Source organism: Cebus imitator, unplaced genomic scaffold (genome assembly GCF_001604975.1).
Source record: "Cebus imitator isolate Cc_AM_T3 unplaced genomic scaffold, Cebus_imitator-1.0 Scaffold51, whole genome shotgun sequence".
Classification (NCBI taxonomy): Eukaryota; Metazoa; Chordata; class Mammalia; order Primates; family Cebidae; genus Cebus; species Cebus imitator.
The window spans coordinates 3,758,069-3,776,023 of record NW_016107366.1 but is presented as its reverse complement, the minus strand read 5'-3'; the positions used below and the strand labels follow the sequence as shown (position 1 = coordinate 3,776,023).

At 35.1% G+C, this 17,955-nt stretch overlaps 1 protein-coding gene and 1 pseudogene across 1 annotated transcript; both read right to left on the bottom strand.

Moving 5' to 3' along the window:
* Positions 1-12,037: 12,037 nt before the first annotated feature.
* LOC108303842 (tubulin-specific chaperone A-like) lies at positions 12,038-12,559 on the bottom strand. The gene has a single exon (XM_037738227.1). The coding sequence runs from the start codon at positions 12,516-12,518 to the stop codon at positions 12,252-12,254; it is 267 nt and encodes an 88-aa protein (XP_037594155.1). The 5' UTR covers positions 12,519-12,559; the 3' UTR covers positions 12,038-12,251.
* A 4,607-nt stretch (positions 12,560-17,166) lies between these two features.
* LOC108303814 lies at positions 17,167-17,740 on the bottom strand (annotated as a pseudogene).
* Between the last annotated feature and the right edge of the window lie 215 nt (positions 17,741-17,955).

The window sequence follows — 17,955 nt, the reverse complement described above, 5'->3', positions numbered from 1 at the left end:
CCAACCTCAGGCACATAATCGCCAGATTCACCAGGGTTGAAATGAAGGAGAAAATACTGAGGGCAGCCAGAGAGAAAGGTCAGGCTACCCATAAAAGGAAGCCTACCAGACTCACAGCAGATCTCTCAGCAGAAACCCTACAAGCCAGAAGAGAGTGGGGGCCAATATTCAACATTCTTAAAGAAAAGAACTTTCAACGCAGAATTTTACATCCAGCTGAACTAAGCTTCATTAGTGATGGAAAAATAAAATCTTCTGTGAACAAGCAAGCACTCAGAGATTTCATCACCACCAGGCCTGCTTTACAAGAGCTTCTGAAAGAACCACTACATATAGAAAGGAACAACCAGTATCAGCCTTTCTAAAAAATACCAAAAAGTAAAGAACATCAACATAATCAAGAATTTACATCAACTAATGGGCAAAACAGCCATCTAACATTAAATGGCAGTATTAAAGTCACATATATTATTATTAATTCTAAATTTAAATCGACTAAATCCCTCAATCCAAAGACACAAGACAGGCAAAAAAAGCCAAAACCCACCGGTATGCTGTATTCAGACCCATCTCACATGCAAGGATACACAAAGACTCAAAACAAAGGGATGGTGAAAGATTTACCAACCAAATCGAGAGCAAAAGTAAATAAATAAATAAAAAGCAGGAGTTGCAATTTTTGCCTCTGATAAAATAGACGTCTAAGCAACAAAGATCAAGAGAAGCAAAGAGGGATATTACATAAAGATAAAAGGATCAATGCAACAAGAAGAGCTAGAGATCCTAAATATTTATGCACCCAATACAGGAATACCCAGATATATAAGACTTATAAAAAGACTTAGACTCCCACACAATAATAGTGGGAGACTTCAACATCAATATTAGACAGATCAATGAGACAGAAAATTAACAACGATATCCAGGATTTGAACTCAGATCCAGAACAAGTAAACTTAATTAACATTTATAGAACTCTCCACTTTAAATACACAAAATATACACTCTTATCAGTAGTACCACATCACACCTATTTACAGGTTTAAATGAAATATTGATTGGCTGCTTGTTTGTTATTTTCTTCCCTCATTTTTTTTTCATGTCTCTATTATTAAGCATAATTATAGGCATACCCACTTTTAGACTGCATTCTAGCCCAGGCAATAAAGCAACACCCCCGTTCTCTCTCCTTCTTCCTCTTCCTCTTTCTTCCTCTCCTTCATTTTTATTTTTTTTTCTCTCTTTCTTTTTTTTTCTTTAAAAAAAAAACGTATTTTAGTCAAAAGATTTTTCTGGTGTCTACTGGGTTTCCCGTGCAAGGGTTGCCTTTGCTGTTTGGGGTATCATCAGGGGCAACTAGACTGCTGTGGCTCTGATTTATGAGATGTTTTCTTATCAGGTTAGCTTGAACGTTTTCCACAGTGGTTTCAAGATTCCACTGAGTAGGCAGAAAGGTGCAATAATTCTTGAGGCCTTAGCTTTAAACTGCACACTCCATTACTTCTGATTTCCTTGACCAAGGAAAACCACAAAGCCATCCACATTTGAAGCAAAAAATCAAAGACAAAGAGAAAAAAGTCAAACACAGTAAGGCAAGAGTAATTTTTCATGTACAAGAAAACCTCCATAAGGCTATCAACAGACTCTTAGCTGAAATCTTGTAGGTTAGGAAAGAGTAGTATGATATATTCAAAGTACTGGAAGAAAAAATTTCCAGCCAATAATACTTTGCTGAGCAAAGTTGCCCTTCAGATATTAAAGAGAGATAAACACTTTTCCAGACAGACAAAAGGCAAGGGAATTCATCAACAGTGGATCTGCCTTACAAGAAATGCTTCAGGGAGTTCTTCAAACTGACACAAAATGATACTGATTAGTAACAAGGGAACATACAATGGTAGAAAATCACTGGTAAGGTAAAATCATAGTCAAGTTCAGAAGACTTTACTCTACATGGAAGTTGCTTCAGAAAACCTTATACAATGTAAAAAGTTTAGATAAAGAGACGTATCCATTTTTTACAATTGAGAAGCAGGAAATTTAAAAACATATTCTGGTAAAGAAAGACAGAAGTCAGCTATTCCCAAATCTTTATTATGAAAAGTGGTTTAGTAATCTAGAGTTTGGAAACCTTAGGGCTTATATTTGATAGCAGCAACTGTGATCACAGGAAATTTGGGTGATGGGAAATTTCAAATAATCTACTCCAGATAATAGATTAAAACATGGAATCAAAATAATCTAAAATGTAAATAGTTCCTATTCCATTGGCTTGTAAGCATATTGACCTCCCCAGCAAATATCAAAGTTTAAAAAAATTTGCATACTATTATTTGTTATGAGTTAAACATATACTAATCAAATTCCCAAATACAGTGTGCAGTATGTTTTAGTGATATAATTTACGCAATCTGTAAAATACAAATGATACTTCACTATTCATTGTAAATAAGAGGATGTTAAAAAGGCAGTGATCCCAAACTGTTCAAATATGTTATGATTTAATTTCTTAAACATAAATTGGCAATGATCTCAATTTATGTTTAAGAAATTAAATCACAACATACTTGAACAGTCAAGAGCAATACATATACCTTATGGTTTTGAGAAACTAGAATCATTCTAGTTATTTGCTTCATTCTTCGGGCAACATACAACAATGATAAGAGGAGACTAGAAAGTACTTCTCTAAGAAGATACACACAGCACTCTTAACCTTATTAGAAAAATTCTTGACAGTGTTTGGATTATCATAGTGAAGTATGAAATGGAGTTCTTTCTGATGAAAACAATCAAATGTGATGAAAAGTTTGGACAACAGCCCCTGTGAGATAAAACAAATGAAACTGCTCTCCTTTGACCTAAAGGAAGAAAGAATGATTTGGGATTTACTAAGAGACTCCAGTGTATGAAATAGCCCTGCACAATAGATGAGCAGCAGTTTTCATTTTCTTAGACACAAGAGGAAAAGGGCTCTAATTAGATTATAAATCAGAGAGACAGTCTATCCTATAACAGTTACAAGATCCTGGAAAGAATTATTTTAAGAATAAGAGTAGAATCTCCTTCTCTGAATGAGAAGAGTCAGTATTAATGGTACTTTGAAGAGTTTGGGCTGAGATATGGCTGAGTTGACCTCTCTGTGAACACTTTAGCCTGTGACTTGGTAACAGGAGGCCTCAATACAATCTTTCAAAGAAAGATTTTAATTGAATTGCTACATTTCTGAATGGAAATGGAATCTATATAAAAGATTCAAAATAAATCACTCCTCGTTAACAACTAAATTATTTAAGATGATGAAAAAAATAAACACTAAAATATTTCCCTAATTGTCTACCAAATCACTAAAGTATCAAATGCTAATATCTTACGATAATTTAAATGCTGACATCTTACAAAATGTTAAAAATAAAAAGGCATAAAAGAGCAGGGGCTACTAGCAGTTTCTTGCATTTTGGGAGGTATAATCTGAAGAATAACTTACAAGGATAAACATAAACCAAGAAAATCTGCTGATAATTCATATAGCAGAATAGAAGTTCAATATAACTTCTTAAAGTACTCTGTTCAAAATATAGGAAATGAGATAGGGGAATGAACAGTCACAATTTAGAGGTGTCTGTTAGAGACCGGAATGGGATTACTTATACATGGCCTTAAACTAGCCAAGAGGCTATCTCTACAACTTAGAATTGTAGTTTATTTTTATGAAAAATAAAATGATTACTACTTTCATAAGAATCTCTAAAATAGATAATAGGTATTTTAGCCAATATACTAGCTTTTTTTTTTTCATTTTTCTTCTTTATTGAGATATAATTGACAAAATCATATACACTTAGGATATATGATAATAATGTTTTGCTATGTGCATATTCTATGGAATCATCTCCGTAATCAAGCTAATTAACATGTATATCACCTCACAAAGTTGTCATTTCTTTTATTTCCTTTTTTGCGGTGAGAAGACTTAAAGTCTACACTTAGAAAATTTTAAGTATACAATACAGGATTGGTAACTATATTCATGTTGCTGTGCACTAGGTCTTCAGAAATTATTCATTTTTTACAAATGAATAATTGTACCCTTTGACCAACATCTCCCTATTTCCCACTTTCCCAATCCCTGGCAAGCAACATTCACTCTAATTCTATGAGTTTGACTATTTTAGATTCCACATATTAGTGAGATCATACAGAATTTGTTTTTAATTGTCTGGTTTAGCATACTTAGTATAATGTCCTCTAGGTTCATCCATGTTGCTGCAGATGTTTGCTTGTTTCTTCATCGCTTTATTAAAGAAGCCTAAAGGATCAGGACAACTAAATAAAATGTATACTGCATCATTGCATCCTGGATCAAAACGAGCAGACCAGAAGCAACAAGGGATATTATTGAAACAAGCAGAATAATTTCAATATAGACTATCATTTAGCTATCAATATTATATTGATGTTAAATTACATCAGCATTTGTGTCTATGTATGATCTTGTAAGAGAAAAATAATGTACATGATCTGAAGTATTTAGAAAAAAGTTGTCATATTTTCTGCAAACTGTCATACACACAGGCACACACATATAAATGCATATATATATAAATTAATGTAGATAATAGATTTGTGTGCATATATGTACGTGTGTGTGTGAGAGAGAGAAATGGTGCATCTGGATATATGCAGGTTTTTTGTGTTGTTCTTAGAATTTTTCTATATATTTGAAATTCTTAAAAAGTTTGTGGAGAATTTCTTTATTCTATAATATTAAAACTATAATCCTAATATGGATATAGTAATATGTCTATGTGTACATATATATATAACTAAGTTGGAGAATATATATCATCATACTACTAATAGTTATTACTAGAAAGTCGAAATATCAATATTTTTTATTTTATAATTAATGATTTTCTATGTTTTCCAAATATTTTATTTTGGACAAATTCAGTCTTATTCACTGATAAGAAACAACAGAAATAGAATTTCAAAATAATTTAAAAGTATATATGCTGTTTTGAATGATTTTCTCCCAAAGTTAGTCATGAAACTTTTCCCATTTATAATATTAATAGCCTCTACTAAGTAATTCATTTATCATGTTACTTGACATTGCAAAGATTTATTCGTAGCTTTCCAGTTCCTCCCTCAATGTCAGATAGCTGTAAGTGCACACTTCTTCATTTCTCTTAAGGATGTCTGTTCTGTCCTTTCAACATTTACATTGCTCATCTTAGAATACCTTCCAATGTGTTTACACATTTCTAGGACACATTTCCTGAAAAAGAATAGAAAATACTACTTAACTAAATATATGCAATCATAAACACCTGAAACAGTGTTAATTGTGGTAGCTGAGGACTGTCTTTGGGGTCAGACAAGCTTATCTGAATTACTTATTAATCAATTAGTAACTTTTGTGTCTTGCCAGTTGCTTCCCTTCTCAGATACTTTGTCTTGTCATTAATTTCATGGTCCACTAAAAAAAGTAAATGAGAAATTTGATAATGCAAAGGGCATGCAATCTATATTTAATAATTGTCAACTTTTTCCCCTTTCTGAAACATGCCCATTATCAGTACAGGAAAGCTGCTACTCCTTTCATTTTAAAACATTCAATATTATTTTTAAAAAGAACAAGACTTATAATCCTTGTAAGAATTTTAAAATGTCACACTAAGTAAGATTGTAAATTATCGGCTTAGTTTTTAATATTCCCCATTGAAAATCCAGTGAACAGAGAAAATCACTAAAGAGTAATAATCAGGTTTCATTAAAGTAAATGTTTCATTTGCAAAATTTATGTTGTAAGAAACCCTAACTTAGGATACTCTCTTTTTTTCTCAACAAAATCTTTATAAATTTAGAAATTTTTAGAAAACATTTAGAAACATTACATTTAGAAAACATTTATGTTATTGCATAAGATTTTGAGAAGCATCTCATTATTTATTTATTTATTTATTTGTTTGTTTAGCCAAGTGTTGCTCCGTTGTCCAGGCTAGAGTGCAGTAGTGTGACCTCTGCTCACTGCAGCCTTGATATTTTGGGCTCTAGTGATCCTCCCACCTCAGCCTCTCAAGAAGATGGGGCTACAGGCACACCACCACAACAGGCTAATTTTGTTTGGTATTTTTTTCAAGATAGGTTGTTACTCTCTTGCCCAGACAAGTCCTGAATTCCTGGGCTCAAGAAAATCTCCCACCACGGCCTCCCAAAGTGACAGGATTATGGGCATGAGCCACCATGCTCAGCCTTCGAAAGCATCTCTTTAGGAGAAAGAAGACAATTTATACAAAATTTTCTTAGAAAATGTATGTCTTCCTTCCAAACCACTTAAGCCTTGTATCTTTATCTTTTTGTTTCAATAATTTATTTCTCTTACTTCTTCTGGTATATAATTTTGGCAGATTATGTTTATTTTTTTAAATTTTCTATTGAGAGTTTTCACAAATTAACCCAGAAGACAACTTGTTACAATATCTCCTATATTAATATTGCATGTTACCTATTTGCATTCTTTTGCTCATTTCTCTTGATTTGGATTTTAATTTGATTCTACTGCATGATTGTGAATTACAGAAACAGAAGATATAAAGGAGAGATATTAATGAAGAAAAAGAATCAATGAAATAAACTTTTTTTTTTTTAACATCAGAAATATTCTGGGAATTTGAGAAGTGATTACTCAGCTTTCTAGTTTGTTTAGAGCACCTAGCTTAGGTTTCAATTGTTCTTTGTCTTATAACAAAACTCCTGTTACTTCTTGCTTCCTAATATATTCCTGACTTAAAATTTTATAGATATTTTTACCTGAAATTCTCTTATAGTTTACTGAAAGTCTCAGTTTTTAGTACTCTGACAAAATTTGAATTCTGAGCTTTCATGGAAATGCTTAGTAAGAAGTTAAAATGATTTTTTTTAAACAGTAGTGGTAAAGCTTGTGATATCCAAACAAAGTCTGGAATTTAGTTAATAGAAGTGTAGCCACACTGGGTTTTAGCTGTCATAAAAATCATGGTTATGTAAAATGTCAAAATTAGGAGAAACTAGGTAAATGTAACACTGTATTGTATTTTCAATTTTTCTAAACAAACATAAATAAAAATGTTTATTTAAAAATATGTATAGATATATTTTAATTTCAACATGTATGTCAAATACAGGGGTATAAGCGCAGTTTTGTTACATTGGAATATTGTGTGATGCTAATGTTTGTGGTACAGATCCTATCACCCAGATAATGAGGATAGTACTTGAAAGGCAGTTTTTCAACTTGCACCTCCGTTCCAATCCTATCTTGCAGTAGTCAATAGTGTCTACTTTCCCATGTGTATATCCATATGTGCTCAATGTTTAGCTTTTATTTATAAGGGAGAACATGTGGTATTTGGTTTTTGTTCTTGCATTAATTCTCTTAAGACTATACTCCTCTGCTCTAACATTGTTGTGGAATAACTAGCTTATTGTTAGCCTGGTGGCTTGAAAGGTTGACAGTGGAATGGTTTGGCATTTCTGTTTTACATAAACATTTAAACTCTCAAAAAAAAAAAAAAAGATTGTGTCCACAAACTTCATCCATATTACTGCAAAGACATGATTTTATTCATTTTTATGGGTCTATAGTATTCTATAGTGTATATGCACAACATTTTCTTTATACGATCTACTATTGATGGTCACTGACATTAATTTTATGTCTTTGCTATTGTGAATAGTGCAGCAATGCACATTCTTTTGTGTGTGTTGTGCCTGTGTCTTTTTAGCAAAATGATTTATTTTTCTTTGACTATATACCCAGTAACAGGATTGCTGTGCCAATAGTATCTCCAGACTTCTCTCCAGACTTCTTTCTATAGTGACTGGACTAATTTACATTTTTACCAACAGTGTATAACTGTTCTATGTTCTCCAAAGCCTTGCCAGCACCTTTTTTTTTTTTTTTTTTTTTGCCTTTTGATAATAGCCATTCTGACTAGTGGGAGATGGTATCTGTACTAGTCCAATTTCATACTGCTATTAAAGAGCTGCTAAGATGGGGTTGTTTATAACAAAAGAGGTCTAATTGACTTATATTTCAGCATAGCTGTGGATGCCTCAGGAAAATTACAATATGGCAGAGTGTGAAGAGGAAGCAAGCCACCTTCTTTGCAAGACAGCAGGAAGGAGAAGGGCCAAGCAAAGGGGGAAGACCCCTTTTAAAACCATCAGATTTCATGAGAACTCACTATCGTGAGAATAGCATGGGGGAAACCACCCCCATGATTCAATTACCTCCACCTGGTCTCTCCCTTGGCATGTGGGGATTATGGGGATTGCAATTCAAGATGAGATTTTGGTTGGGGACACAACTCCTAACCAAATCAGTATCTCTTCATACATTTCATTGAATTTCTCTGATGGTTAGTAATGCTGAGCATTTTTAATGTTTGTTGGTTGTTTTTACATCTTCTTTTGAGAAGTGTCTATTCATGTCATTTGCCCATTTTTAATGTGGTTTTCCTTGTGACTTTGTTTAAGTTCCTCATAGATTATTTATATTAAGCCTTTGTCAGGTGCATAATTTGCAAATATCTTCTCCCATTCTTTAGACTGTCTGTTTAATCTGTTGAATTTCTTCTGCTATGCAGAAGTTCTTTAGTTTAATTTGCTTCTACTTGTTTACTTCTGTTTTTGTTGCAATTGCTTCTGGGGACTTAGCCAAAATATTTTTGCCAAAGTTCATGTCAAGAAGGGTATTTCCTAGATTGTCTTCTAGAATTTTCATAGTTTGAGGTCTTATATTTAAATCTTTCATCCATTTTGAATTAAATTTTGCATGTGGTAAAAGGTATGGGTCCAGTTTCGATCTTCTGCCTGTGGCTAGCCAGCTATTCCAGCACCATTTATTAAATAGAAAGTCTTTTCATTGTTTCTTGTTTTTGTTGACCATGTCAAAGATCAGATGGTTATAATTGTGCAGACTTATTTCTCCGTTTTATATTGTATTCCATCGTGCTATGTATCTGTTTTTGTGCCAGTACCATGCTATTTTGGTTACTGTATCTTTACAGTATACTGCAAAATCAGGTAGTATGATGCCTATTGCTTTGTTCTTTTTTGTTTAGGATTGCTTTAACTATTTGGGGTACTTTTGTAGTTCTACGAATTTTAGAATAGTTGTGTCTAGTTCTGTGAAGAATTACATTAGTAGTTTGATAGAAATAGCATTGAATGTACAGATTGCTTTTGGTATTATGGACATTTTTAGAAAATGGATCCTTCCAACACATGAGCATGGAATATTTTTCTGCTTATTTGTGTAATCTCTGATTTCTTTCTGCAGTGTTTGGTAGCTATCTTTGTCAAGATCTTTCACTTCCCTTTTAATCTGTGTTCCTCGTTATTTTATTTTCTTTGTGGCTACTGTAATTTGGCTTGTTTTCTTTCTTTCATTCTCAGCCTGGTTGTTGGTGATGTGCAGAAATGCTCCTAGTTTTTGTGCATTGATTTTGTATCCTGAAACTTTACTAAAAGTGTTTGCTAGTTCTGTAAGCCTTTTGGAAGAGTCTTTAGGATTTTCTAGTCATAAAACTATATTGTCAGCAAAGAGAGAGAGTTGATTTCTTTTTTTCCTATTTCAATGTCTTTGATTTGTTTCTCTTGTCTGATTGCTCTGGCTAGGACTTCCAGTACTGTGTTGAATAGGACTGCTGAGAGTGAAAATTATTTTCTTGTTCCAGTTCTCAACAGTAATGGTTCCAACTTTTGCCCATTTGGTATGATGTTTGCTGTGGGTTTATATAGATGGCTGATATTATTTTGTGGTATGATACTTCAGTGCCTAATTTGTTGAGGATCTTATCATGAAGTTATGTTAGATTTCATTGAAGGTATTTTCTGTGTCTATTGAGATGATCATATTATTTTTGCTTTTAATTCTGTTTTTGTGGTAAATTGCATGTATTAATTTACATATGTTGAACCAACCTTGCATCCTTCATCCCTCAAATAAGGCCTACTTGATGTAGTGTTTTATCTTTTTGTTGTGCTGTTGGATTTGGTTTGCTAATATTTTGTTGACAATGTTTGCCTGTATGTTCATCAAGGATATTAGCTTGAAGGTTTTTTGTTGTTGTTGTTTTGTTTGTTTGTTTGTTTTATTTCATTGTTTCTCTGCCAGATTTTAGTATCAGGCTGATGCTGGCTTCATAAAATGAGTTAGGGAGGAAACCTTCCTTCTCATTTTTTGGAATAGTTTCAATAGAATTAGTATCCGTTTTCTAGAGAGAAATTCAAGCCTGCTGCAGAAATTTGCATATGTAATAAAGAGCCGAATGTTAGTCACCAAGTCAATGGGGAAAATGTCTTCAAGGCATATCACAGACCTTCATGGAAGGCCTTCCCATCACAGGCGTAGGGCCTTAGGAGGAAAAAATGATTTTATGGGCTGGGCCCATGGCCTCCCTTGCTGTGTGCAGCCTAGGGACTTGGTGCCCTGCATTCCAGCCTTGCTAGCTGTGGCTAAAAGAGGCAAATATACAGCTTGGGCTATGGCTTCAGAAGGTGGAATGAGATGGTGTGGCTGTGTTCCCACCAAAATCTCATCTTGAATTATAGTTTCCATAATCCCCACATGTGGGAGGAAACTAGTGGGACACAATTGGATCGTCCAAGCAATTACCCCCATGCTGCTTTCTCATGATAATCGGTAAGTTCCCACAAAATCTGATGATTTTATAAGGGGCTTCTGCTCCTCTGCTCCTGTCCTTCACTCATTCTTCTCCTTCCTGCCATCATGTGAGGAAGAACGTGTTTGCTTCCCATCTGTGATGATTGTAAGTTTTCTGAGGTCTTCCCAGACCTGAGGAACTGTAAATTAATTAAACCTTTCTTCTTTATAAATTGCCCAGTCTCTGGTATGTCCTTATAGCACTACAAGGATGAACTAATACAATTATTCAACACTGTCAAGCGAAATTTATTCCACGTATGTAAGGCTGATTACCATTTGAAACCAATTAATGTAATCCACTGTATCGACAGGCCAAATAATCATATTGATTGATGCAGAAATAGCATTTGATAAATTTCAATAACTATTTGTGCTAAAAATTTTCAATATACTAGAATAGAAAGTAACTTTCCTAATTTGCTAAAAACTGCCTCTGCAAACCTACACTTAGTATCATATTTAATGGTGAAAAACGGGATACTTTCCACCGAAGAACAGAAATAAGTGTAAGATATGTTACCTCACCATTTCTCTGCTACGTTGCACTGAAAATCAAAACTGGTACAATAAGACAACAAAAATAAAGAAAACATATAGAAATTAGAAAACAAGACACTAAACTATCTTTGTTTAGAACAAATCATGATTGTATATCAAGAGCATTCTAAAGAATTAATTTTAAAAACTTGGACTTTGTTAATAGGTATAGCAAGTTTTCTAAATATTAAAAAAAAGTAATAATACTTGTATCCTTTACCCACTTTTTAATGTTTTGTTGTTGTTGTTTTTAATTTGTTGAAGTTCCTTAGAGATTCCGGATATTGGACCTTTGTTGAAAAGACTGGGGTTACGTGTGCAGCTTTGTTACATGATTGTATTGTAGCCAGATGCAATTTATATGTGCAACTTAAGTGTAAACTGCCCAGTAGGTAGTTTCTCAACTTACACCCTTCTCTCCTTCTTCCCCCTTTAGCAGTCCACAGTGTCTGTTGTTCCTGTGTTTATGTCTGTGTGTGCTTAATGTTTGGCTTTTAAGTGAGAACATGTGGCATTTGGTTTTATGTTCCTGCGTTTCTTCGCTTAGGATTGTGGCCTCCACTCCATCTATGTTGCTGCAAAAGAAATGATTTCATTCCTTTTTTGGCTGCATAGTATTTCACGGTGCATATATACATTTTTTATGCAACCCACCATTGCTGAACACCTAAGTCGATTTTTTGTCTTTGCTATTTTGTTTAGAATGGCAGTGATGAACATAAATGCAAAATTCCTCAATAAAATCTAGCAAAGTGAATCAAGCAGCACTTCAACAAGTTTTTCTTTATTAGATACACTCATTTATTTGACATATTGAATTAGACAAAGAAATATGTGTGTAACCAGAGAAAAACAATCACATTCTCATACTAATTTAACACATAACAGTGGTTAAAAATAATGAATTGTAAAATGAACCCCAGGATTTAATGTAAAACCCACCCCATACAAGAAAAGTTTCAGGCTTCTACTTCATTGAATCCAGTACTAAATGTGCTTATTTATATTCCTCAGCTTCTTCCAAGTCTTTTTCATTTTCTAATATCTGTTGAAGATCCAAATATGCAGCTTCCAACCTGCGCTGGCAATCTGGGATCATCATCCGGGATTCTTGTAGGATATCTACCTGCATTTTAATGTCCCTCATTTTTTCAATCTTTTCTTCTTCTTGTTTTGCTTCTTTTTCATACATCACTTTTTCTTTGACTAACTGCTTTACCACGCCGGTCTTGATCTTGATCTGTCTCATGCGAGGATCGGCCATGGTCCCTCGAGCGCCGTGAGAAGGAGGGGTGGAGAACCCTGCGCTAAATTAGCCTAAGCATGGTAAGGTAGACTTTATTTCTTGGATGCAATGCTAGTTCAACAAATGTGAATCAATAAACGTGATTCGCCACATAAACATAATTAAAAGCAAAAACCATGCGATTATCTCAATAAACGCCAGAAAAGCTTTCAATAAAATCCAACACCTCTTCATGATAGAAACACTCAGTAGACAAGGCACTGAAGTAACATACCTCAAAATAACATGAGACTTCTATGACAAATTCATGGCCAACATCATACTAAATGCTCAAAAGCTGGAACCATCCCCCTTGAGAACCAGAGCAAGACGAAGATGCCCACTCCCCCTATTTCTATTAAATATAGTACTAAAACTCCTAGCCTGAACAATTGGGGAAGAGAAACAAATAAGACAACTAAATATAAAGAGAGGAAGTCAAACTATCTGTCTTTGTGGATGATTGACTCTGTATCTAGAAACCCCTGAAGACTCCAAAAAAGGCTACCAGAAATTATAAATGCTTATAGCGATCAATGTACAAATTCAGTAGCATTTCTTTAGACAGTAATGGCCAGGGTGGGAGACAGATCAAGAAAGCAATCTCATTTACAGTAGCCACAAAGAAAAGCAAATAGAGCTAGCCAAGGAAGTAAAAGTTTCTACAAGGAGAAATACTAAACACTGCTGAAAGAAATCAAATGAAACACAAATAAATAGAAAAATTCTATAGCCATCCTCTTCCAAATGCCTGTTAATGTTGATATTTTACCTCTTCCTAATATCCTAAATGTTCTTAATTATATCTAGAAGGGCAAATCATTTTTAGAAGATTTTCTATTTATTTTTGGCCAGCTTCATCAGAGGAGTTGCTATCTATGGCAATTATGGTCTTACAAAACATATTTCTTAGTTAATAAGACTCGTAAGTCAAAATTACTCCTGGATCCATGGGCTGCAGAGTGGATGTTGTGTTAGCAGATGTAAAACCATTAATAATCAGAGCTCTCAATTTAACAACTACATTGTCAATGGGAAGTAAGAATTATGGTTTGGCCTAATTTCAATATTCTTGTGTCTTAGAGAATAGGGAGGTCCAAGGTAAGGGAGAGACACAGGAAAACAACAGCTCAGTGAGGCAGTCAGAATACACATAACATTTATCAAATAAGTTCACATCTTATATGGGAGTATATGGAGCCCCCAAATGACTAGAACAGTAACATTAATGATCACTGATCATAGATTACCATAATAGATATAATAATTAATAATTTTGAAATACTACAAGAATTACCAAAATGTGACAAAGAGACATGAAGTGAGCACATGCTTTTGGAAAAACAACATTGACAGACTTGCTTCATGTAGGGTTGCCACAAACCCTCTGTTCATAAAAAACAGTNGATCGCAGGTCACCATAACATCTAAAAATATTGAAGTTTGAAATATTGCAAAAATTATCAAAATATGACAAAGAGACATGAAGTGAGCACATGCTTTTGGAAAAACAACATTGACAGACTTGCTTCATGTAGGGTTGCCACAAACCCTCTGTTTATAAAAAACAGTATCTGCAAAGAGCAATAAAGCAAAGCCCAATAAAACCAGGTATGTTTGTAGAAAACAGTTATTTGTGATATCTACTGATATAAATAAATAATGGAATAAAGAAATTAAGAAGATGTAAATCTCCATTGCAGAACAGTTCCAAATATTCATGTAAATACTTTCTCTTGAGGAGGTGGACATAACTGCTACTTCGAGTAGTGTTTCTGTTTTAAAGATTTTAGCATGAAATGTGCTGAGTGCAGGAGTGAGAGTAACTTTAAAGTGGAGAAATTTGACGTATACAACCTCAGCCAGGTGATCAATATTTACACCAATAATGCTGAGTCATATTGATCATAAAAACTTTTGATTTCATGTGATAAAATGATATTTTATTTCTGTGGTTTTCTTTTCCAAAACCTATAACCCGCATCTAATCGCTAGAAAAACATCAGACACACTCCAGTTGAGGGGCGTCCTACAAAATGCTTGGCCAGTAGTCCTCAAACTTGTCAAAGTCTACAGAAACAACAAAAATTTGAGAAACTGTCCCAACCAAGAGCAGCCAATGGAGACATGATGACTAAATGTAATGTGGTATCCTGGAAGGGATCCTAGAATAGAAAAAGGATGTTAACACAGACTTTAGTTAATGATGATATAACAATGTTAGTTAATCAATTATAACATATGGACCATAACGCAAAATGTTAATGGAAGGAGAAGCTGCATTCCAGGTTTATGGGGATGCTTAATATTATTTTCGTGATTTTTATAAATATAAAACTTTCATATTAAAGTTCTTTAAAATAGTATTAAAATATTTTATTTCTATTATAAATAATATTTGATATGAGGAAGAGAATTTCTAAGTATAATAAAATGGCATATATATGTATTTGGATCTTTTCATTTGTAGAGACATTATTATTACTTTTTAAGTTTTGATTGGAAATATATATGAAATCAGGTGATGAACACAAAATATTGACAGTGATTATCTCTAGGTGATTGAATTGTGGGGAAAGAAAGAAGCATTAAATATTTCAAATCTCGTAAAATGAGCATAAATTATCTGCGCAACCAGTAAATAACAAACACAAGTTTATTTCAAGAAAGAAGAACAACAATGCATCTATCAAAATCAGCTTATTCCTAGAAATTATTTTGTGTCTACCAATAACATAGTAGTTCTTTAGTGTAACTATATTTTTCTCCTTCCTTTAGCTTACCCAGCTTTATTGCTACACTCTAATATCTCTAGAAATAACCTTTTATTTTGCAGAATTTTCAATTACATACTACCTCTGATAAAATCTCTGAAGATATATTTTCCCTGGGAGCTGTTTACAGTTTTCGACCCTTCCCAAGGCATGCAGATTTTCTCTTTCCTCCTGAGACCACGCATACAGTTATGTAGAAGGTTCTGCATTCATTCATACACACACACTCACATACACACATTTTTTCTTTTGTCTGCTCTTCAACCAGTGCCAGAAAATCGTAGTGGTCTTTTAAAAATGATTCTGATATAGATGAACGAGAAGATATCCAGAATGAGAGGAGATAAGACAAGCATTCTAACAACTGACTGGCTAGCTGCAGACAGGTGAAAGGCTGGAAACCTGAAAGCTCTAAGTGAGGACCTGGCAATCCCAAGTGTGGTAACTGCCAGGAGCAACTCATCTTTGTAAAAAGCATTTTACTGGCAACAAACTCAATTTTCGTTACTGGATAAGTCAAATTTGCTGATTTATATATTTGTCTGTTTTCCTGACAGATATTATTTTTCATTGTTTTTCCATGTTATTTGACAAGCCCTTACTTTTCCACTGTATTTTTAAAGTTATAAAAAGATTTATTATCTGCTCTACTACAAATAATAAATCTTTAATAATCACATTATTTTAGAATCACATTTTATATTTTGAAACAATGAAAATTCTGATCATTCCCCCTAGGCATATTCAGTAAATGCCAATTTTTCAATTTAACATTTCCAATAGTAGGAAAATATTAACTTTATAAAAATCAATTCCATTCCAAATATTCAATATTTATTAATAATTATCCATGAGTATGTGTAAGAAGTTTATTCTGTAGAAGTCAGACTAAAACAGAGGAGAAAGACATTGAGAATTTACTGCATAATATCATTCTTTTAGCTATCATGTATTGAGTGCTTACTATACACCAAGCACTGTCCTCAGTACTTTATATAGTTTCATCATTTTATAAGCACTCTATAAAGTATTAATTTCTTTCATAAGCAATAAAACAATGGAAGATAGTGGTTGTGTAATTGGACTCAAATCACACAAAAAGCAAATAGAAGAACCGGGATTTGTATGTAGGCATTTTTTTAACCTACTTAATAGAGGTATGACTACAAAAAGCTGTACATATTTAACATGTGCAACTTGAAGGGTTTGAAGTTGAGTATATACCCATGAAACCACCACCACACTATTTCTATTAACATATCCATTACCTCAAAAAGTTTCCTGCTGCCCTCTTTATTTTTTTTACTACTTTTTTTTGTGTGTGTGATAAGAACCCTTAACGTAAGATCTACCCTCATTGCAATTATTTATTTATTTATTAAACTTTAAGTTCTGGGGCACATGTGCAGTTGGAGTAGGTTTGTTACATAGGTATACAAGTGCCATGGTGGTGGTTTGCTGTATCAATCGCCCTGTCATGTACATTAGGTATTTCTCCTAATGCTATCCTTCCCAATCCCTTCACCCCCTGCTATTCATCCCTAGCCCCCATACCCAGGCCCCAGTGTGTGATGTTCCCCTTCCTCATAATAAAGGAAACTCTTTATTATGCTGATGTGATCGACATTCCTCCTACTGCTAAGCTTCGCTCCTGCACACTTCAGTGCCCTCACCCTGTAGGGCTCTCTGGCCTGGACTTCTGCGACCCGCGATCGTCCGGGAGAGGGCACTCGGCGCCCTTTCTGGGGCGGAATTTGCTAGGCCGCTGTAGCAGCGGTGCCAGGTCAGAAGCCGAGCCGGCCGGCTTTTCATTCTTTAATTGGACTCTTGGCTAAGATGCTACCGACACCCCGCTAGGTGGTGGAGGAAGGGGGACAACAGAGAGAGGTCGAGGGCCGGGACGGTCTCGTGCAGGAGAGGAAGGTGGAGCGGATGGTCCATCCGGGCGGGAGTTGGTTGGGCGAGTGGCTGCGCACGTGCGCTTGGATGGAGGCCAGGCTGGGACAGCCGGCCCCGCGCAGGGGGCAGCGGTACCGAGCAGCCCCGTGCGTCCGCAGGTGCTTGGTCATGGCCGAGAAGTCCCGGGATCGCTGAGGGCAAAGGCTACAGGAGAAGAGCTTCTCTCCTGTGTGGACTCAGTAGTGCGTCTCCATCTGATGCTTGAGTGAAAACCTGTTTCCACAGACAGAGCACGCATAGGGCTGAGATTGAGCAGGAGGGGCCGGGGGAAGGTGCGGGCGAGGGAAGGTGCGGGCGAGGCGGGCAGCCTGCCTTGCCCTCATGACCTCTACAGGTTGCAAGTACACCTGTGTGCCCCTGATCAGACTCTTCCATCTCCCCAGGGCTGAGCTGTGTGGGGCCCTGGGGGAGGGAACCTGGGGTGGGGCTGGAGGAGGCCAACTGGTTCTGGCTCCAGAGCACTTTGGGGGCATTCCCCTCTCCATGTGTTCTCATTATTCAACACCCACATATGAGTGAGAACATGCAGTGTTTGGTTTTCTGTTATGTGTCAGTTTGCTGAGAACGATGGTTTCCAGTTTCATCCATGTCCCTGCAAAAGACATGAACTCATCTTTTTTTATGGCTGCATAGTATTCCATGGTGTATATATGCTACATTTTCTTTATCTAGTCTAGTCTATC